This window comes from Berghia stephanieae, chromosome 3 (assembly GCF_034508935.2).
Source record: "Berghia stephanieae isolate SIO BIC M18660-M18661 chromosome 3, UCSD_Bste_1.3, whole genome shotgun sequence".
In the NCBI taxonomy this organism is placed as follows: Eukaryota; Metazoa; Mollusca; class Gastropoda; order Nudibranchia; family Aeolidiidae; genus Berghia; species Berghia stephanieae.
In genome coordinates, this window is record NC_088362.1 from 54,576,301 (window position 1) to 54,600,282 (window position 23,982).

General features: G+C 33.3%; 1 protein-coding gene across 1 annotated transcript; it reads left to right on the forward strand.

Moving 5' to 3' along the window:
- The first annotated feature begins 2,587 nt into the window (after positions 1-2,587).
- On the forward strand, positions 2,588-23,961 carry LOC144968025 (TPR repeat-containing protein DDB_G0287407-like). The gene is made up of 18 exons (XM_078905977.1): positions 2,588-2,815; positions 4,276-4,509; positions 5,564-5,748; positions 6,167-6,277; positions 7,145-7,262; positions 9,285-9,380; positions 9,615-9,735; positions 10,560-10,682; positions 11,723-11,743; positions 12,992-13,113; positions 14,321-14,423; positions 14,883-15,010; positions 16,334-16,537; positions 17,512-17,727; positions 18,152-18,346; positions 18,837-18,985; positions 19,861-19,936; positions 22,207-23,961. Exons 1-18 carry the CDS (start codon positions 2,714-2,716, stop codon positions 22,567-22,569), a joined length of 2,667 nt encoding a protein of 888 aa, XP_078762103.1. The 5' UTR covers positions 2,588-2,713; the 3' UTR covers positions 22,570-23,961.
- Positions 23,962-23,982: the final 21 nt, after the last annotated feature.

Below are 23,982 nucleotides of genomic sequence, written 5' to 3' on the forward strand. Positions count from 1 at the left end.
CCTCCTATAATATCTCTCCAGTCAAACCAAAACATCTCTGATAGAGATGCGGTGGGGGCTGCAATATTTTATTTGCTGTTTATAAATTGCCATTGGCACCTATTACAAATATCTATTTTTTTTTTTGCAGAAAAAATTATGAATACTATACTGCTATCTGTAGACTAATAAAACTATAGATAAAAAAGCAGTTTTCTTAGAAATCTGCTTCAGCTTCGCCTACAAACAACAACAACAACAACAAGAAACAACAACAACAACAACAACAACAACAACAACAACAACAACAACAACAACAACAACAACAACAATAAAACGGAAACAAAATTTAAAAAAACAGACAAAAAACAATCAAACCGAACAATTTAAACGATAATTCGTCAATACTTTACGTAAAGGATACCAACCGATGTGAACTTATTTGCAAATAGGGACGCCAATAACAACAAAACAAAACAAAATAAATAAATAAATAAATATTTTAAAAAAAGAACACAAACAAATAAAAATCATTATACCCCCCCTCCTCCCCCCACATACACACACAATTTTTCCACACAAAAAACAACACCCCCCCCCCCCCCAAAAAAAAAGAAAAAAGAAAAAAACACACACACAAAAAAAAAAAAAACCAAACAAGCAAACAAAAGATTTTTTTTTTAAAAAAGGAAAAGCCAAAAAAAAAAAAAAAAAAAAAAAACAAAAAACAAAAACAAAAACAAAAACAAACAACAAAAAACAACAACAACAACATAAAACTACAAAAAAAAAAAAACAACAAACAAACAAAAAAACAAACAAGCCCCCCAACAAAAGCAAAACAAAAGCTAAATATATCAAAGCAAAACTCGCTTATTTATTTTCTAGTGAAGTCAACCGGACTGGAAGAAATAATTCATCTTGAAATTGTCGTCTCCTAGCCTACTATGTCTCGGGTTATTTTGTTCACAAAATCCGTAAATTTATATGTATATTGATGGTATTAACTTGGAAGAGCAATGTAAATTGGAGCAACGCATTTTGCAATTTATCAATATCAAGACTTATGATAGATGTCAAAGAAGAGTCATCCTGAAGGTGAAACCCAGCTCAAAACTGGTTCAAACCATTGTAATGTACGAGACTGTATTCTAAACACATATTCTGGAAACTTTGATTTGACGCGGAATTAGATTTTTTTTCAAATGAAATTTCTTTACATTCCTCAATCAGACGAGTTAAAATCCTATTCCTGTAATTGTAAAACACCCCAGTATGTATCATCATTATTAATCAGAGTTCCACAACAGCCTAGAAGAGTTATTCGAAATATGATGAAATTACAACTAAATATTACAGCCATTCATCACTCAACTGACAATACAGACAGATAATTAAGTTTACATAAACTTTTTAAATGATTCAAGGCTGTCCATACTCTCCCTTTCACTTTCATCCTTTTTTATTTTTACTTTCTTTGAAATCATTCCCACTCGGTCTGCCGTCTTCTAATTACTCTCTCTCTCTCTCTCTCTCTCTCTCTCTCTCTCTCTCTCTCTCTCTCTCTCTCTCTCTCGCTTGTTTATTTAAAAAAAAAAAAAGTATTTCTTGATGTATTTTATTAATAGAGACATGAAAAATGTATTATATACACTGTTTACGGAAAATATGTGCAGAGGATTATAATTATCACTTGCCGAATGTAAACAATCAAAAATCTAATAAATCTATTAACTAGTACCATGGCAACGGCAAGTGATACACGCGAACTTGATTCATCTCGCTGTCAGCTGGTTGGACGCATTATTTTCACACTGCGCTTTGTGATAGGCTACGAACTATTTGTTTTCAGTGCTATAATCCTCACTTTGGCAATTTTTGTATGCTTAACTCAATATTATTATCAGTTTTTATGATTGTAGAAATTACAACAGGAAGCTGCGCCTCTGGCTTTTAACTGTAATTGTAATAATTGTTTTTGTCTGTTGTATTCAAAGTGTACAATTTGCTGTCATTTTGAACTCAGGGTGTCAATGTTAGTGAATAGTGTAGTATATAAATTTCGTGAAAAGTAAACCCCCGGCCCTGGAGAGTTCAGTGATCGTTATTCCAACCGAATTCACGGTGTATAATATTATTGTTATTGTAAACCATCCAAATGTTCACCCATCCCATACCCTTCTTTTCTATATACCGTAAAGAAGAAAAGGTACTACCGCAAACTCGGGGACCCAAATAATTTTTGGGTTTTGGGAGGGGGGAAACTATTTTAAAACATAATATTGGGGGTTTGGGAGGGGGAAACTTTTTTTTTTTTTAAGTCAAACCTCCCAAACCTCCTACTAGACTTTAAAAAAAAAAAAGTTACCAACCTCCCAAACCCCCAAAATTATTTGGGTCCCCGAGTTTGCGGTAGTACCGAAGAAAAATCCTAAAGTGCAAATTTTTTTTGGTCAAAATCGGCTTAACGTCACTAACGATTCTAGTGTTCGAGTTCGAATCAATCCACCAGAAGGATGTGAAGATAACGTCAATGTGTGCGCACGGGTTGTGGCTAGTTATCCCTCTTCGCTCGAGAAAACCCCGCAAACCCCGACCGAATCACACTACTCCAGTCCATGTACAACTTCCGTATCTATCATAAACAAAACTGATACAGATAGTTCAGATAGCTAAGAACGAGTCTTTCCTGGAGTTGTTGCTCGTAAAATAGGAGCAACGATGGTCCGATAGCATGGTTTTATTACTTTTGATTGCAATCTGTGTAAGACAGCTGTTCATTTGGAAAAGTCCAGAGATGTATAAGGCTTTTCTTGCAAGCTTAGCCAAGGCCAAGGTATCAGTATCACCTTTAAATTTCGAGTGAATCGTGAAATTCCGCCTTAGTCTTAGTCTTGGGCTTGGGCCTTAATTTTACTTTGGCTTTAACAAGATAATATTTAGAAAAAAGATTGTCAAAGTTCTCAGGTTATGCGCTGAGACTAAGTCTCAGTGATAACCGAACGCAATTATGGGATTGATTTGACATCGCTGACGTTGTAAAATGGACAATATTTTTGCGTTAGTTTGAACGTCTAGTCCTAGTTTGAAACTGAGAGTATTTCATGCACCACTCTTTTTCGTTTCTGTCAAAAAATTTAAGTGTTTTACTCTTTTATCTTTGATTTCTTTGCTGCATTTTAACCGTGGGATCCCGATAAGTTAGTCGTCAGATTACTCGCTTTTGTAGTCGGGATATTTTTATGATACCCCCCCCCCCCACTCTCACTGTCCATTTGATTTGCAAGCAGGTTAGATCTAGATAGCGGAATGTACTTTGCGAAAGACTGGCGTCCTATCCAAAGGGCAACAAGCAACTGCTATTGTCCGTTTCACGCTATAGAAATCGGGATAAACTCCGGCTCCATTGGCCGAATGCTTGTTTTTAAAAAACCACTGTCTTGCAAAAACTGGGAAAGTTTATGTTTTGTTGTAGATTGAACCAGTTTTTGTCTCTATAAACTTCTCTTTTCTTTACTTTTGGAAATGAAACTAAAATTTAAAAATGTCAAACACCAATATATTTGTCCAAAAGATGGATACACTTTCCCAGAAAAGAGGTTGTATTGTCCTTTACATGAAATGAGACAAGGAGAAAAGAGTATACAAAGTGCTTTATATGTCTTCAAGAAGGCAGATTATTTTGTTTCCGACAAGCTGTGATTGGGTACTTAAGAGTTAAACTGTAAAATCGGTATAGGGTTTATTTTATGAAATAAGGGTAAATTTCGAAAATAAATCATCACCATCATCATCTCTTTCCCCTTTTTGATTTAGTGAATGAGGACATTCTTAACTTTGATATATATATATATTAATATATAATATATATATATATATATATATATATATATATTATATATATATTATATATATATATATATATATATTTAAAAAATTAAAAAATTGTGCCTTTTTCGCCACGACATCATAAGATATCGTCACCTAGGCATTCCACGAAGGAATATAGATAACTCATCAAACAAGATGTCTGATGTCAACAGGAATTACCCATGTTGTCCAAGTGAGCAAATTGGGGGTTAATAATCTTGTTCAAGGAAAAAAACGAAAGTGCCTGAAGTGGGGCTCGAACCCGGGTCCGTGCTGGTCACAGTGCAATGCCTTAACCACTCAGCCACTTCGCCCCCCCATATATATATATATATATATATTATATATAAATTATAAAAGCAAAAACCATGAAATATATGTATGTATATTATATACACTTTTAATCTTTGCAATCGTTTGATACAGGAAAAGAAGGCTGATGCTAAGATAATTCCTGATGTTGATAATGTTAAGAAGAAAGTTGATGTAGCCTGGACAAAAATAGAACCTCAATGTGACTGGTTTGGTAATGATCAGAAAGATATTATAAAGAAGACATGTGAAGAGAAGTCATCACCATCTGATTGGAAGATTGTACGATTGTTTGTCTCCTCAACTTTTTCTGATTTCTTCAATGAAAGGGAAGTGCTGGTTAAAAGGGTAATACTGACTTTCATGTGATTTTATTTGTTTTGTTATAGGCATATTAACTGTTGTAGATTAGAAATAATTACTGTAAACTCAATCTGTCAAAAATAAAGAACAACTTTAATTAAATAAAACATTTTGCTTCCTCAAGCCTTCGATTACAAAACATTCTGTTATCTTCAATCTCTCTTTCTGATTGTCCATTCTAACTTTCTCTCACCAACTACACTTGTCATGCACCGGACACCCACTTATTCGACTCCGATGGTGACCATAATAGTGAATAGTTTTTAGAACAATAATGGTCCAGATATCAAATTACATAAAAACATCAATTTCAAATAGATCTCCTTACTATAGACCCTTTCAAACCTTTATCCTCCTGGGCACAGTGTCTTGTATCTGTCAGATTAATTATAATTCAGTTATAAAAGTTTAATTTACATTCTAGGATAAGCAAGAAATACATTTCATAAAACAGTGCAACATACGATTTACAATAAAATGATCAGAGGGGATCACTATAATTTTTTTATTGTTTTTTTTTTTTTTTGGGGGGGGGGGGGGTGGCAAAATAAACTGGTTGCCAATTGTCGAACAAAAACAAAACAAAAAAACCCCCAACAAACAAACATATATGAGCATTTAAGTGGATCTGTTTTAACTGAGATCATGGATCTGTATCTGAGAGGGAATTTACAGTAGCCTCAGATTAGACACAAACAAAATTACTCTTGGATCTACTTCCACCTTCAGTTTTAACGTTTTGTCATTTTTTTTTTCTTTGTTGCTTATAAAGGCCTCTAAACTGCCATTTTGCCTTCTATCATGTGCGACATAATCTGTATTTTTACCATTACAGATTTATATAAAAGCATCACATTTGCTACAAAGTCCCTTAAAATAGCAAAACAAAACAAGAAAGTAATTGAAAAAAAATAGTCTAAAACAAACAAGCAAATATAGTCCCAAAATACAAAAACAACAAACAACAGTTAACTCTGAACCCATAAATAAGACTCAATATATATTTAAAATTCATTTAGTATTTACACTATTATTACAGGTGTTTCCAGAGCTAAGAGAATGGTGTCGAGATAGAAATCTGAAGTTAATTGAATGTGATTTACGTTGGGGCGTTCCTAGGGATACACCGAGTAAACAGACAATTGCCATTTGTCTTGAGGAAATCGATAAATGCATGGATGTTTCAAATGGATCTCCTTTGTTTATTGGATTACTTGGTGAAAGGTAATGTATATTATATACTGAGCATCAATTTAAACTGGCCAGTGATTAACAGTCCATGAATTTATTACTATCATGCACATTGACATAATTCATACATGATCGGAAAGTTGGGTGTGTTCCTTTTAGTGGGATTCTGTGCTGGTGTCTGGATGAGACTTTTAGCTGATCTCAAACTAAGTACATTGGTGGTATGCTCTTGGAATCTACATCTGTTCCCTATTCATACCATTCCCCTTTGTCTTGCTTTTTCTTGTGTGCTCTCAAATGAAATTATTATTTTTTTTTGACTATCCTATTTCCTACTTTTACTGGTGCTGATATGATCTAAATGTGTTGCAAGTGCTGTAAAACCCTTTTAAAAAATCCAAACATTGACGGATTCATTTGATCTTTCGTTTTACTTCCATCTCACATTTAGGTATGGCTGGATTCCGTCAGATGCTGAGGTTAGTCCCGATATCAGAGAAAAATACAAATGGGTGGATGGCACATCAATCACATCCATGGAAATCCTTCACGGCGTTTATAGGTCTGATCATGTTTTCTTTTAAAACCTTTTTACATAAAAACATCTGTACAATACTCGCTGAATTCTAGCACCCTCCCTGGAGAAGCCAAAAGGAGTGCTAGAATCCTAAAATGACAAAATCCAATACTCATGGGAGGTAACAGCTTATACTTTTCCTCAAATCCGCGGAAATCCGCAATTTTGGACTCAAATGACTGTGGAAATTTTCCAATTAAAAGAACCAACACATGTGTTGTATCAAAGACAATTTTCACACAAATCATTTTAAAAAGAGAAAATGTGAATTCACACACTACCACCTGAGCAGTTTTTAATGCTGCCCTATCATCCAAATTGTGAAACAAAGGGCTTTCACCATGTCAGTGAACTCAAGGGAGATTAATCATCAAGAGAGCCTGGGGTGAATTGTTTGTGTTTGTGGTGTACTATGTGCACTAGCTTGATGGTCTTGGGGGTTCTAGTAGCTTAGTTGGCAGAGCACTCGCTCCTTTTGATCAATCCCAGGTGCAGTCCAAAAAAATTTCTGATCTCCCCCCCCCCTCTGTCCACCCAACATGATTGGGTAGCTGGGTCTGTTAGATTTGGTGGGAAGTACTTTGCGATAGACTAGTGTCTTATCAAAAGGATAGCAAGCAATTGCTATTGTCCATTTCACACTATAGAAACCAGGATAAACTCATGCTCTGTGGGCCTAATGTCTCTGAATGACCACTTTTGCCTTTACTTGTTTAATCCTCATGGTCCTCTTTGGACATAGAGCTTCAACAGTGCTCTTCTCTCAGAAGTACCTTATTACAACTGAAGCACTGAAATAATTATTTGATATATAGATAAGATATGTGAAGTTATTTTTTATCTATTTGCCAGAACAAAAAATCCAAATGCTGCTTTTTTTGTCCGGAACTCCTCTGTACTCTCAGACATTCCAGATTCTCACATTCGCTTCTTCATGGACAAAGATCCATTGGCTTCCCAGCATCTGAAGGTGAGTGTGGTGGTGATTTCTATTCAAGTAATCAGAGTTAATCATTTGATGGATATTTATTTTCAACTGACATTGACGTACAATGATATAAGAACAAGGAAATGATATCAATAATAATAATAATGATGATAATAATAATAATAATAATAATAATAATGATAATAATAATAATAATAATAATAATAATAATAATAATAATAATAATAATAATATTAATGATAGTAATACTAAAACTAATGATGTAAGAATAATAATAATAATAATATAATAATAATAATAATAATAATAATAATAATAATAATAATAATAATAATAATAATAATAATAATAGTAATAATAAAATGATAATAATAATAATGATAATAATAATAATAATAATAATAATAATAATAATAATAATAATAATAATAATAATAATAATAATAGTAATACTAACACTAATGATGATAATAATAATAATAAAATAATAATAATAATAATAATGATGATGATGATGATGATAATGATGATAATGATAATAATAATGAAAATGATAATAGTAATAATGATAATGATGATACTAAAAGCAATAATGACATTAATATAATAATGTAATATCGTATAAATGACGTCATGTCTTGTCCTATATGTTAAGTGTTACTGTTGGCTAGGGACCCTTTATAAAGTGTTGTGAGCATGTTTTGTAGATATTGCGCAATATTAAAAAAAAAAAAGTTTAAGTGTAAGTTTGTTCCACCAATGCCGATCAGAGAAGCTGGACATGCATGCATTTGAAAATACCCCTTAGTGCCTGTCACTACAACTTCACAAAGATGGTTGAGATGGTGAAAAAAAAAGAAGGGGGGGGGGGGGGTATGCAATTAATGGTTCGATTATTACTAAGCATTAACCAATCAAAATTTTTCCTGCAATTTAGAGCTATTCCATCACCTTGACAATAAAAAACCAAACCAAAAAAAAAAAACAAATTGAGAAGTACTAAATGTGTGCAAAGTGTTTTACAAGGGGTCCCTAGCCTACGCAACGTTTAACATGTAGGATAGGACATAATGCATGTTAGGCAATATTACACCTTTTTTTTTTCCTGCTGTAATAATTTTACACTTGGGTATGTTGAGAGAATGTAAGTAAAGATCCTTTTCCAAGGATGCACCACTCAGAGTGGGACTCAAACCCTGGACCGTCCAATCTGAAGGCGAGTGTCATGCCATAAGACCACATAGCGACACATTTATTTCCAGTCAACTGGCAAACATTCCTTAATTCCATAGCCATGTCTAGTACATGTCTAACAGACAAATTGGACAATTCCACAGTTAGTGAGTAATTATCACAATATTTTGACACTTTGATTAAGGAATCACATATTAACACTTGACGACACTGAATTTTTTCAGTCGTTTTTGTTAAAGTTGTGAGTGGTGTTTAGTGCTTAAGATCTGTTGGCTGTTTTCTTCGGGTGATAGTCAAGTACCTAAGGTAGCTATGAGTCTTCAGTTCACCGTTATCAGTTTATATCAGGGCAAGATATAATTTATTCTAAATATTGTGTCAAAAAACCCCCCCACTGAAATGTTTATTCAAATAGTTTTAATACAATATACGATAATTGATGTAATTTTCGAAAGTGTGTGCATAGTATGTTGATTGAATAATCCCAGACTCAAACTATTAGACAGATAATTGTAAAAAGGGCATCTATGTCAGTAGCTTGCAGGCATAGCAACAAGAGGTCATGGAGGAACCATCAATTTGATTAACAAATAGAAATGGGAATAGTGTTATTATTATTATTATTATTATTATTATTATTATTATTATTATTATTATTATTATTATTATTATTATAATGCAATCATTGCATTTTCCAACACTATTAGAAATTTACTGATATAGTTTTCAGCTGAAGTAATTAAAAAGGGCCTTGACATCTTTAGCCAAAAGAAAGTAATGACTCTGGATCTTTTTGTGCATGTAAATATCCTTTTCTTTGTTTTGTTTTTCAACGTATCATCTTTACAGATCTTGAAAGAAAAGCTTGTAGCAGCCATACCCAACCAGATTTATACTTATGAGCCAAGATTTAAAAAATTGTCTAAAGTTGGTGATGGTAAAGAGGTGAGTAAGTATAAAATTAATCTGAAGTTCCAAGTATAAGCATATCTGATTTAGAGCATCGACTGTATGAAAAGGTGGCTGGAGGTGATCATAGTTTAAATATAAAGAAATTTTTCTCTAAAGATTGTGGAACCACCTTTTTGACTAAGCATGCATTTATTATGATTTACTTAAGAGTATTAATCTGACACGTTTTAGTGCTAACATTTAAAATTTTATTTTGTGGTGCATCAGCCTCGTGTAGAATTGGAGGGGTTTGACAGTTTTGCAAAGAATACAATGGACTTTCTGAAAAGAGCAATTTTAAGGATGCACCCGGAACAAGAATCAAAGGAAGTAAATCCCCTTCATCAAGGTAAGCTTAGAGTCATTTAAAATTGATGATTTATATAAATCTCATATTTAAATTTACAGAGCCATTGATATTTTTGAAAGAATGAATACTATTTAAAACGAAATCCGTACTTTTATCACAAAAGAATAATAGTATCAATATATTTTGCTTTTGTAGGAGAATGTGACCCAATATTTTTTTATCCAGTGTTATGATAGGATGAGTCTAGCCTAGAAAATTGAACATTGAATTTAAAGTCTAAATTATTGAATTTGAGTTAGATTAAATACTGCAATTGAGGGGGAGTAATACGGTTTCGTAAACTGCTAAGAATTGTATACTTCCAGATTTTGATTATATTGATCTTGATAAATTCAACTTGCTTCAATTCTTTTAGATCTCTCCTCTGCTTTTTACATAATAGGCCATGTCATTTTACTCCTTTGTTTGTACCTTAGAATGAGAACACAAATTGATCAAATAAATCATAAATCGTCAGTTTCATTCTATCTACGTAAATCCAGCTCTTTCCATCAAAAACAGTTTTCAACAGATTCTTGCAAAAAATGAAAGTTTTTCAGGAGTATCACTTTTGCACATCTGTGTCCATGTCAACATAAAAGTGATAATTCATATGATTCTTTAAAAATTTTAGAAAGTGGCTGATTATACAAAGTATGTGTTGATGTTTTTGATGTCTGCTTCATGTTCTTATTGTTTTGATATTGGTTGATTTGGTCTCTCAGTATTATTGTATTCTGGGTAAACAATGTCTTGATTTCACTATAGAAACATGCTTATTATTACTATTGTGATTAATTCTCTAACTTTACTGTCTGACACAGAGGAAGCTACACAATGGTTATATGTGCTTGATAAAGCAAACAATATGGTTGGACGACAAACTGAAAGAGATCTTTTGATCAAGTATTTGACTGAAGGACAGCAAGAACATTTTGAAAGAACAAGTAAATACTTTTCTTTTTCTCTTTTAAAATAAAAAGATACGTTTTTATCAGATAATTGCAAATACAATTGTACTCATTCTTATTTTTGGTTTTGTAGATTGACTTAGATCCCTATTGTTAGTTTTAAAATTTTATTATGATAATGAAATTATTCTGAATTAATTACACATACTTGCAACATGTTAAAATCATTTCAGTGCTGATATGATATATGCTGAAATGAATAAATCTACTGTATATGATTGAATGGGGTCCCGATGGTAGAGTTGGTAGAGCACTTGCTTCAAACTTAAATGGATCAAGATCGATCCTAGGTGATGTTGAGTATTTTTCTGACCCCCAGTCCACCCAGCAATGACTGGGTTGCTGATCTGGTGGAAATTACTTTTGCAATAGAGTGGTGTTCTATCCAGAGAGTAGCAAGCAATTGTTATTGTCTAATTCATGCTGTAGAAACTGGGATAAACTCCGGTTCCATTGGCCTGATGGCTCTGAAGGACTACAAATTGATTGAATCAACATTTCTCTGGCAGGATCCCTAAAGTATGGAACAAATTTTTAAAAATCCAGGATGCCAACGAGCTCAGTAATTTTAGGAAACTTTTGAAAACATTCCTATTCACAAAGGCTTTTGAGTAGTAATAATATTAGCATTTTAAATGCCCAATTAAATTTTTTTTTTTGAGCCAGCAAGCGGGTCACAAACTATGTAATTTGGTTTTGACTCTTGGTTTGTTAATTAGTCTTAATAGTTTTTATCATTATGTCTGAGAATATACGATTCTTTCATTTCTTTGTATTTATTAAACCATAATTTTACCAATAAAATGTGCGAAAATATTCTGCAATTGTTGAATAAAATTTTTATTCAACGCGTTCAAATCATTATTCAACGATTACATATTTAGGAGTACAAAGAAATTATAGGGTTTTCCAATGGGAAGTGTGGAATAATATGATTTAATTCATTGTTGACATACATGTTAATAAGAGCTCAAATCAGCAAGACATTTTAATAATTTTTGCTACACTTTCCCCAGGTAGTTCAAAGAGCCAGTTACGTGAGTATTAGTAACTTATCTACTCCTTCTTTAACTCGGATCTTTGTTGGAAGTCGCCTTCCCAAAAATTCCCTTCTGGTTTCAACTGTGCCATTTGTCCTGCCTTTGTGATTGCCTGCCTAGAGATCACCTTATCCTTGGCTTCTCTCTTTTCCACTTAACCTCACATTCACCCTCCATGCAAAGCTTTTTTATTGAAGTATGTCTTTTTTGTAGCGATGTGGTCTTGTGGTTTTACACTCGCCCTGGGATTGGAAGGTCCTGGATTCGAGTCCCACTCTGAGTGGCACATAGTTGATTCCTTAGCAAAGGAATTTTACTCACATTCTCTCACCGTACACAATTGTAAAATGAGTACATGGCCGTTAACAGCATTGTCTCTGTTAGAAAATTTTATAATATCGCCTAACACGTCTCATCTTACATAAGTGTTGCTGTTGGCATGGGACCTCTTTTAAAGCTTTTTGAGCACATTTAGTGGATATTGCTCTATATAAATGCTCACATTTTTTTATATGGCCAAAGCGGCTATGTGGTCTAGTGGTATGACACTTGCTTTCGGATCGGAAGGTCCTGGGTTCGAGCCTCGCTCGGCGCATAGTTGAGTCCTTGGAAAAGACTCTTTACTTACATTCTCTCACCGTACTCAGGTGTAAAATGAGTACCTGGCCGTTAACAGCGTTGTCTTTGTCCGAAAAATTGTAATATCGCCTAACAGGCGGCATGTCCCGTCCTCCATGTGAAATGTTGCTGTTGACCAGGGACCCTTTGTAAAGCGCTTTGAGCACATTTAATGGATATTGCGCTATATAAAAGCTCAATTAAAAAAAAAAAGCATGAGCATACTTGTATTCATTTAAAAACCAAAGAAGAAAGCCATTGTGGAGCTGAAGCTGTATAAAAAAAGTGAATAGAAACCAAAGCTGATCTTGAAATTATTTAGCCCATTTCGTAAATTATATCCAAGCTGCATTCTCATATCTGCTTCATGCTCTAATCACAACAACACTGTTAATGGCTAGTTACTCATTTATTTTACACCTGTGTACAGTTAGAGAATGGGAGTAAAGAGCCTTTCCAAGGACTCAGCTATACAATTCTGAGATTTCTAGCTTCAAATAGTTTGTCGTTGATTTAAATTGCTAAAATCTAATTATCTATATTTGTAAAAAAATTAAATTATCATAATATTTTTTTTTTTAAAATGTGTGATGTGTATATTTTTCACCTGTGTTTAAATGGTTTTAGGTGAACTTAAAGACTGGGATGTGTTAGATGGAGATGTGCCACTATGTATTGTGGAGGCGCCAAGTGGATGGGGGAAGACAACTCTTGTTTCATCTGTAATCAAGGATGTTGTTAAAAACCAGGTATTGTGGACAGAATTCGGTATTTTTTCTTATATCCATTGATTGTGCCATTAAACATCCAGGAATATAATATGTGTCACAATGTATAGAGAGATATGATAGTTCGGAAGCTTCTTTATAACCTATGTCACTTCTAAGACCATCACCATGGTAACATTAATTTGCTCTGATCTTGGTTGTAAGTTTAAAGGAAAGGCTTAATTAATTTGAAATAGCTTATTTGTTTGATCCTCCTCCTCCTCCTTCCCCCTCCCCATCCTCCTTCTCATCCTTCTTCTTCTTCTTCTTCTTCTTCTTCTTCTTCTTCTTCTTCTTCTTCTTCTTCTTCTTCTTCTTCTTCTTCTTCTTCTTCTTCTTCTTCTTCTTCTTCTTCTTCTTCTTCTTCTTCTTCTTATTATTATTATTTTTGTTATTTTTATTCATTTGAGTGGTGCGAAAATCGGTAGTAGTAATAGTGGTAGTTTTTGTGGTAGTTCTAGTATTAGTGGTGGTAGTAGTATTAGTGTTAGTATTAGCAGTAGTAGTGGTATTAGTAGTAGTAGTATTAGTATTATTATTATTATTATTAGTAGTAGTAGTAGTAGTAGTAGTAGTAGTAGTATTAGCAGTAGTAGTAGTAGTAGTAGTAGTAGTAGTAGTAGTAGTAGTAGTAGTAGTAGTAGTAGTAGTAGTAGTAGTAGTTATAGTTGTAGTAGTAGTTGTTGTATTTGTAGTGGAAATAATAATAATAATAATAATAATAATAATAATAATAATAATAATAATAATAATAATAATAATGATGATGATGATGATGATGATGGTGATGATGATGATGTTGATGATGTGAAGATGATGATGATGATGATGATGATGATGATGATGATGATGATGATGATGATGCTAGTGATAATGATGGTTATTATAATAATATTAAAAATAGTAGTAGTAGTAGTAGTAGTAGTAGTAGTAGTTGTAGTAGTAGTAGTAGTAGTAGTAGTAGTAGTAGTAGTAGTAGTAGTAGTAGTAGTAGTAGTAGTAGTAGTAGTAGTAGTAGTTGTAGTAGTAGTAGTAGTAGTAGAAGTAGTAGTAGTAGAAGAAAGAGTAGTGTTACTGGTAGCAGCAGTTTTAGTAATAGGAACTGTAGTAGTACCGGACGCAGAGTTGTAGGAATTGTAGTTGTACGATAAGTAGTATTTGGAGAATTTTTTGTTGTTTTATTTTTCAGAAAGATATCAAAGTCTTTTACCATCTAGTTGGCAGTACACCATCAAGCGTTCAAATTGAGAAAACTCTTCAGCGATTGATATCTGCTTTGATTTCAAATCCAGGTTAGTACTTTCATATCTGTCATTCTTTTTTTAATGTCAAACTCCAGATGCCACTGACAATGTTAAGGACTATACCAAAGACAATTATGTAAAAATGATGATACTCCTATTATTGATTTAAAAAAAATATACTAAAATAAAAATTGAGCTTTTGTATAGCACAATATACACTAAGCCATGGTTTAACAACAATAATAATAATAGTAATAATGATAATAATAATAATAATAATAATAATAATAATAATAATAATAATAATAATAATAATAATAATAATAATAATAATGATAATTATTTTATTGTCCATAAAGGCAATTTTTCATTTGGACAGAAAGACAAACATGAGTGAAACAATGCACAAATCCATAAACACACAAACACATGCACACACTCTCACTTACATAAGTGATATTTGACATCTTCTCGATATTTTGATTTTGGTTTAATTAATTTTACCAGATAAAGAAGAAATAGCAATGGAGGGGAGGAAATATGAAGACCAGATTTCTGAACTGAAGAAAGCTTTATCTCACTTCAGACAAAGACAATCGGATAAACTTGTCATTATTATTGATAATGTGAATGCTGTGAGTACCACTAAACAATGATTTTTATTGTTTTATTTATAACCACTAAGCAATGATTTTTGTTTTTCGTTAAAGCTTAATCGGTTTCTTAATTTGCATTGTCAAAATGTAATCCTTGTCATCTATTTGGGAATACAACCTAAAACTAAAGGTGCCTAGATGAGCCAATAAGATGGATAGAAAAAATAAAGTGAGTAAATGTGACTCATATTTAAGGGAACAACACAATACAAACAACGTTTCGACTCTTGGTCTTCGTCAGGAGACAAACAACAAAACACAAAAATGTAAGGTTACAAAGAATCACATTTTGTCAACTGTGGAAACAATGTAAATGTATGGAGAGAGTGTTGGATGTGCAAGAAGAAGCGCAAGAGAAGGCATAGGGGGATAAATGGGGAAGAGAGACAGAGAGAGAGAGTGAGATAGAGATAGATAGATAGAGAGAGAGAGAGAGAGAGAGAGAGAGAGAGAGAGAGAGAGAGAGAGAGAGAGAGAGAGAGAGAGAGAGAGAGGTGTATGTAAATACATTAGGGTGAATCAGACGCTAAAAAATAGAATTTTAAGTCAGTTTGATGAACATTGCACTATTTTTAGTTATTTGATTTATTCATAAAGCAGCATATTAATTTGGTTTTTAAATTGTCATGCTGTGAATTCAATTTTCAGTGTATGATTTAACTTGAGCATTTATAAAGCGCAATATCAACTAAACATGCTCCAATCGCTTTACAAGGAGTCCCTAGCCTTTATTTATCCCAAAGGGGAAATTTGCCTTTAGGGTCTATTTCAATGGAAAACTGGAATAACCCAGGCATGAGCTGCACTGCAGTGCCACAAAGTGAGCTAATGCTAGGTGACAAAGCCACACAGCGAGGTGGGTAGTCGAACTCGATAGTTTTATGGTATGAAGCAAAGACCATACACTGCCCCATGTTGGACGATACATGATACCTTTTAGGCAATATTACAATTGCTTCAGACAGAGTCTACGCTGTTTACAGCCAGGTACTCATTTTACATATGAGTATGGTGAGAGAATGTGAGTAAAGAGCCTTTTCCAAGGACTCAACTATGCGCTGCTTAGAGCGAGACTCAAACCAAGGACCTTCTGATCTGAAGTCGAGTGTCATACTGCAGAACCACATAGCCACACAGTGTGTGCCTCACAGGTGACTTGCACAATATTTGGAAATTTGGGACAGTGAAAATGCGCTGTGTTTATGTGTTTATTTATTTATTTTGTCAAATTTAATTTAGCTCTCGATCTCTTTAGCAAACTAGTCAAGCATGGCTCTTACTTTATGTCTTTGTCTTTCCCAGCTTTCAAACAGTGACACATTGCACCACCTATCGTGGCTTCCTCCACGCTTCCCGCCGAATATACGGTGTCTGATATCAACCAATCAACACTTGCCTACATTGTCAAGACTATATGAGCACCCGACTCTCAAGATGTCTCTTTGTGCCCTGACACAAGACGAATTAGCAAACATTGCCACACAGTATCTGGGTACATTCAGTAAGGTAAGAAAATTTAGCCATATACCAATGACTCAGATAAAAATAGTTGGGAATTTAAAAAATAATTGCCCTGTAAAGCAGAAAAAAATTTTTTGGGATGTTTCAGTCACATGTCTGCCCACTAAATGCGCACAAAACACTTTACTTGGGGTTCAGGCCAAAAACAATACGTAACATGTGCGGTAAGACATGCAGCCTGTAAAACAGCTATATTTCTTGTATGACATCAGAAGGTCCAGGCGTCATGTCTCATCTTACATGTTAAGTGTTGCTGTTGGTTAGGGGCCCCTTGTAACGCACTTTGATCACGTTTAGTAGATATTGTGCTAAAGAAATGCTCAACTATTTTTCTTTTTCTTTTAAATGCTAGTGTATTTTCTTTTCATCAGAGACAATATTGTTACTCGCTGGGTTTTCATTATTTTGTTAATTTCGTTTCTAATTTTAGCAAAAAAATAGAGAGTAGAGCTGTTTTCTGTCATTTCATCTTGACTTAGTCATTGCTTGATTGAGGGATAAAGCTTTCTGTCAGTAGATTTGGAGTCTGAAAAGCTTCTTCCCTAGACGAGTTGTCTCTGGCTGCAATAGTTCATTGAACAGTAGTCAGTGATAGACTTACATTTTTTAAAACCTTATCAAGTCGGGATTTGACTCATAACATAAGAGCAGTCGGAGTAAATGAGGCTAATATGGTTATACTCGTATTCATGTTTAAATATTTTTCTTTTAGGTTTATATCAATATTTAAATCATTATCTTCACTTTAAAAGTTAAAGTATTTCTTTCTTTTAGGTTTATATTTACAATTAAATCATTATCTCCATTTTAAAAGTTAAAATATTTTTTCATTTTGGTTTATATTAATAATTAAATAATTGTCTTCACTTTAAAAGTTAAAATATTTCTCTATTTTTTGGGTTTGTATTTATAATTATATCAATGTCTTCACTTTAAAAGCTAAAATATTTTTATCTTAGAAACTTCACCCCACTCAGTTGAGTTCACTTCTGAAAAAAACTAAAGTGGATAACCCATTGTGGCTGTCATTGATGGCGGAGGAACTACGGATTTTTGGCAGTTTTGATCTGATGGATAAAAGGATAGCAGAAATGCCAACGTCTCTGGATGGATTTTTGGTCCAAGTGTTTGAACGCCTTATTCATGAGGATCAGGGGCAGAACCTTGTGAAAAAGGTATGTTACTATTGCTTTGTTTTTCAGAACAAAATTTTATCATGATAGAGATGTATAATAGTAATAATGATTAAATGATAATAAATATAATAATAATAATAATGATGATAATGATAATAATAATGATAATAATAATAATAATAATAATAATAATTAATAATAATAATAATAATAATAATAATAATAATGATGATGTTAATAATAATAATGATAATAATAATAATAATAGTAATAATAATAATAATAATAATAATAATAATAATAATAATAATAATAATAATAATAATAATAATAATAATAATAATAATAATAATAATAATAATAATAATAATGAGGCTTTGTAGAACTTATCTGAAGGGTATATCGATGGCGAATATATATTATAATAATAATGATAAAATATTATACTTTTTGTATTCCCTAGGCCCTGTGTCTCATTGCCTGCTCGAAGTATGGAATACCATCAGACTATGTGCTTCAAGTATTAGGTGACGCCAAAACAAAGAAATCAATAGCTTTAATGGAGTGGCTGCAGGTCAAAAGGTCACTTAAACCTTATCTAAGAACCAGTGGCTTTCTGGAGGAGATGATAACCTTCTCTCACGATGCCGTGGAAAAAGTAAATGAGATTTATAATACAACTTGATGTGATGATCAAGAGAGCACTCACTTCTCATGCAAAAGGACCGAAATTGACCTCGGTGAAGTTGAGATTTGTTCCATCTTTAGGCCCATGGAGGTGGTGTTTATCTCGGTTTCTATACTGTGAAATGGATACTAGCAATTGCTTGCGACCCTTCGAATAGGACGCTAGTCTATCGCAAAGTACTTTCTACCAAATCAAATAGACCCAGCTACCCAATCACCGCTGGGTTGACAGGGTGGTCAGTGATTTTTTCTTTGACCTTTGATCTCCCTTTGTGTGTGAAGTGAGTGCTCTACCAACTGAGTTATCGGGACCCCCTCAGGGTGGTAGAGGAACCAGAAAATCTAAGGGAATTTCTCTTATACCCACCACAATGCTGCAATAAGGCTTCTATTTCAGCTTCCTGATAATACTTTTAGTTTTGAAGTAATACTTTTTATTGTTTTCCCAAAAATTCTACCAGGCTGTCTGTGATCATTTCTTGTCTGAGAAATCAGACGTCTGTCATTGGAACACAGTCTTAGCAGACTTTTACGAGTTTTGGTGTGAAAAGACACATTCCAGGGTCTCAAACCTTCTTTACCACTATAAGAAAGCCCGGTTACTTCAGAGGTAAGAAATTTAATTTGTTTTATCAAGTGAGTACTCGTCTATCTTTTGATGGCTTCTTTATTTATTTATTTATCATTATTACTATTGTTTATTATTATTATTATTATTATTATTATTATTATTATTACTCTTACTTTAAAACAAAAATATTTTTGAAAATTCATACCATGATTAAAAAACTATTCATCAGGAAGTTTATTTGATAATGCTTTGAATGGGCGGATTAATTTTAAGTTATCAATCTTGCAAATTCTGTCACGGCTCCACACTTTAAGACTATTGTAATCACTGGCGCCTGTTCTTTGGTTTATGCCAGATTTATGGTTGTGTGACATAGGTAACTCAAAAATATCCGCTTTAGAAAATTCTAGGCACCGATAAAATAAATGCTATTCTTTGATTTGGTGTTCTCTGTACAACGGAGCAAAAATGACTCTACCACCTTTTTTTTTTTTTTTTTTTTGTATATGGAAGCTGATTCGCTATGCCAGAAATCTCCTGTGTTCAGAGAGTGAAAGTCAAAATGAAGTGTATTGCACATATCTGTTTAAAAATTTGCTTGTCCTCTTCTCTGGTCGGGCAAAATGTTGACGTTTCAGTTTCAGGTTTCAGTCCCTCTGACCGCTGGCACCCATGGGCCATGGTATAATGTGCTTTGAGCACGTTTAGTGAATACTGCTCTATATAAAAGCTCAATTAAAAAAAAAAAGATTGTAATCTTGAGTCCTTTGTAATTCAGAAAGGTTTGATGGGGGCTGATTGTTTCCTCTTTATTTGTAACCTATAATATTGAATTTTTATTTTACTCTTGAACCTAATCTAAGAACATATTAGTTTAAATTCATCTTTGTTAATGACTTTCTGTTTTCTTCCAGAATGGTCGAGTTCATGAGGTCGGATAAGCATTCCGTTCTATACACATCACCTTTTCAAAGAAGTGATTATCTTAAAGTAAGCAAAAATGCCTCAAGTCTGCTTAAACAAAAATAAATTCAGAAATATATTCGCAACAATCTTCATTTCATCTTAAAGAAAAAAAAAAAAGAATTAAAAAAAAAAAAAAAACTCCGAACAAAAAAAAAACAAAAAAAACAAACAATCCCCTACATTTTAATACTTTGGATTAAACTAACAAATAGCAATCATAAGCATTATCAGATTTACAGTGTAACACGTGTTTGTCGAAAACACATTTACAGGTTCAATGAACAAGGACAAAATTTCCCAATTAGTAAATTTTTCATGGCATCCACAAAGTTTCACGAGTGAGAAAAAAAAAAAAAAGATATATTATATATATATATATATATATATATAGTTATATATATTATATATATATATATTACACAGTAATTTAACGAAAGAGCTAAACCGAAAAATACCTTAAACCGCAAAGAATTTAATAAATTGTACTAGTTTCTTCATTATCTTTGTACTAATTCTTACGATGAACCGAAATACTTCTAAGAAGGACTTTCTTTAAACCGAAACAAGTTGAGAGCACCTTCCCTTTCTCTCTCTCTATTTTTCTTCAAAAATTCGGGAAGGTGGCCCCACATAATAATGCCCGGCGATATTAAAACAAAGAGCGTAAGTATAAGATCAGGATGAGGGGTGGGGGGTAGGCAAACACTTCAATCACTGCACTTGGGTTTGGCCAGCACCACGATCGCAGACTGGAAAAGGAAGACAACGGGTGACTGGCAGGCGAAAAATGAGGAAAGAGGGGGAGTTGGGGTGTAGAATCACGCAAGCGAGATGTTCTCGCTCGTGTGTTGATGCTTTGGAACTGACTGGATTTTCAACACGACAATAAGGAGGGGGGGGGGGGGGGTAGACAACTTACCATTGACATGCCATTTCATTTCCACTTTGATTGAATGTGTGTGAGAGGGGGGGGGGGTTCTATGTAATTAGGCCTTTGAACCTAATGGCCTTTCAACAAAAGAGAGGTGTATAGTAGACAGCTTAGCATTGACACGCCTTTTCATTTCCATTTCACTTCACATCTGAGTTGCTGCGCATCATTCATTATCAATTATCGCACAAGAACTTTCGATCTTATTTTAGCTTTATTTTTTACTAAAAGATGTCTAAAAGAAAGCATTGCGCTTACATGTTGGAGTTGAAATCAAAATACTATGTGAAGTCGATGAAAAAAAAGTTGATCAAGACAGAGATATGTAAAAAACACGGCATCCCGAACACAACTCTTTCAACAATTTTGAATTGAAAACGAAAACTCCCAAAAATATTTTAAAAACACACCCAAAAAAAAAAAAATAATAACATAAAAATTTTTTAAAAAGATTTTTAAAATGGTTACGAAGACGGCATTTATTCAACAACTACATTTATGGGGAAACCCATGATACGATTAAATGAGCAAATTTCTTAAATAGTTACTACCCTTGAAAAACATCGCAAAATGGGAACTTGCTTTAAACCAAAATGTCTTTAAACCGAATTGGTTTAGAAGGTTCCCAAAATTTATATATGAGCAAGTTGCATTGTGCCACAGCTTTCATAAACTTATAGCCTGACACTGACAAAATAATTGTGCCTTAAAACAGGAGGAGATGATCACAAAAACAAAGTTTTTACTATGGGTTGGATTAAGTAGCTCAACCAATCGTATCATTTGTTTCTTTTAGCACCACTTTTCATTTTCGTCTTGTAATGTGATACAATTATAGTCATTTTAAATACCTGCTTGTCACCCGAAGCAATCAAACCCACAGATTGTGAGTATTTATCACAATAATTTGACACACCGATGAAGGAAATGCATTGCGACACCTGACAATGCTTTGCATATTTTTTTCAATTGCGGGTAATAAAATTGTGAGTGATGTTCAGGACAAACATACTTGTACAATAGTCTACATCATAATTTAAGTCCCTTGTCTTACAGCCTTGTTCACGTATTCGTCGAAACACGACGTGATGAACTTTTCCTGCTGTTCCATGTAGTTCGATGAATGCATGTTGCACTGAATTTCATTTTCTTTTATTAAAAGTTTTGATGTCAAGCATTTTCAAACCTTAAAATAAGATTTATGTAAAACCTAAAGACGGAAAAGATATGTCTTAGTTGACTACAAAATCCTATTGGATAGTGCTTATCAATAATATGAATTATTCAGTTCAGTTTCTCTCCTTTTAGTCTATTTATTATGTTTTATTTGCTTTTCTCCTAACTGACATCTACATTCATACAGGATTGCCGGTGTCGTGGCCTTGCAGACTCTGTGATACCCAACACAATGCCTGTGATGTTGTGCCATTCATGTAGCAGCAAATCCCATGGTTTTAGCCCTGCTGCTTCCTGGCCCAATAAGATGCTCTGCGTCGTCTGTGGTGACCACTGCCTCAACCAATCCAACACTGTGCATGCCCGCACTTGCATGAGACATGCACAAAGCAGAGGGAAAGATATGGTCAAATGTTTCCTCTGTAATTTCGCAGTTAGTATCAAGAATACATCTCGTGGTCCAACGCCAAGTCCAGGCTTATTGTGTCGTTTCTGTGGCTTTGGAAATGGAGCCAAGACATGCGCTGTATTAAGCTGTGATCGACTTTGAAATTACGTCATGGTGCTACTTGTTCTGCTCACTGCCAATTTTGAATTCCCTTTTTTCTCATGATTTATTTTTATAGAAGATGTTTTTTGATTAACAACACAATCCAGTTTGTTGTATGTTGATAGATAATTTAAATGTCATGCAACAGGTCGTGTGTTTAAACATGATAAATTGCTGTGATAAAATCTTGATACAGACTTACCAGACAATGCATTCATAGTGGAGAACATTATCATAAAGTATGAAAGTGGCCACTTGTTTGGTGACATTACCTAATTAGTAGGTGGAGTGAGTATTACGTTTTTGGAGGGGGATGGGAATAGGGGGGGGGGGGTAATTAAGAGATTAAATTGACTGGAAAAAAGTAGAGTTTTGTCAGTTTATTTTCAGAATAAACTGCCCTAGCTACATTTTAAACAGTAGCGAAATCATACTTTGTTTTTCTTATTTATCTCTCATCAATGAAATGTTAAATATTATATGTAATTTTACTTGCATCGGGGCTATCTGTGATTTTATCTTGATTAATACATTGGAATTGGTGATACATTGCAAATACGACTAACACATTAACTCGAGCAGAGGTGACACACTCCGGCCAGGCAGACAAAGTTGTGGATGGGTCTTCACTCATGTAAAGTAATCTGTATGAATAATTGTTAATTAATGACATTTGCAAGATTTTATATTTTATTGGTAATATTTATTTATATCGTAAGTTATAAACTAAATTTTGAATTAGATGAACTCTTCTGCATGAGAAATTAATGAAAATTATGTTTTTTGTTTTTTTTTGTACTTGTTTCGTGAAAATTAGAGAATTTACAGACTAAATTATATCTGAGACTGGTAAAAAAAAATTTCTTTTACTCAAAATTAGAGGGTTATTATTACATGAGGAATCGCTGTACTACATCCATTTATACTTAGAGTCTTGTATAAGGTACCTGCTAAAGCAAGACCCACTTCCACTACACCATAAAATTGTGGCATACAAGACAGCAGTTCAGTATTCTAGCTGCTCAAATATTTTTGTTTTTATATTAGTCAATATTGTGCCATCCAAAGGGATAGTTAATATAACTATCGGAACCATCATTTTGATCAGGAGGTGATCAGTTGCTAAAGAAGAAAGAGTTAATATTTATTCATTTTTATAAATAGCACCTAAGTCAATATTGCATGTAATAAATATTGTATGTTTAAGACTAGATTTCTAAAAATGTATTGACTTATATTATATTTAAGAAAGTTTTACAACCATAATAATTTATATGATGTACAACCCAATTCTCTTCATTAGAGGTATATATCTCTGATTTATGTATCATTACAGTTCTTTTTGTACTCCACTTTTTTCATAAATAAATTTTCCCAATTGCATTTTAACAAGACATATATTTAATCTTTGGT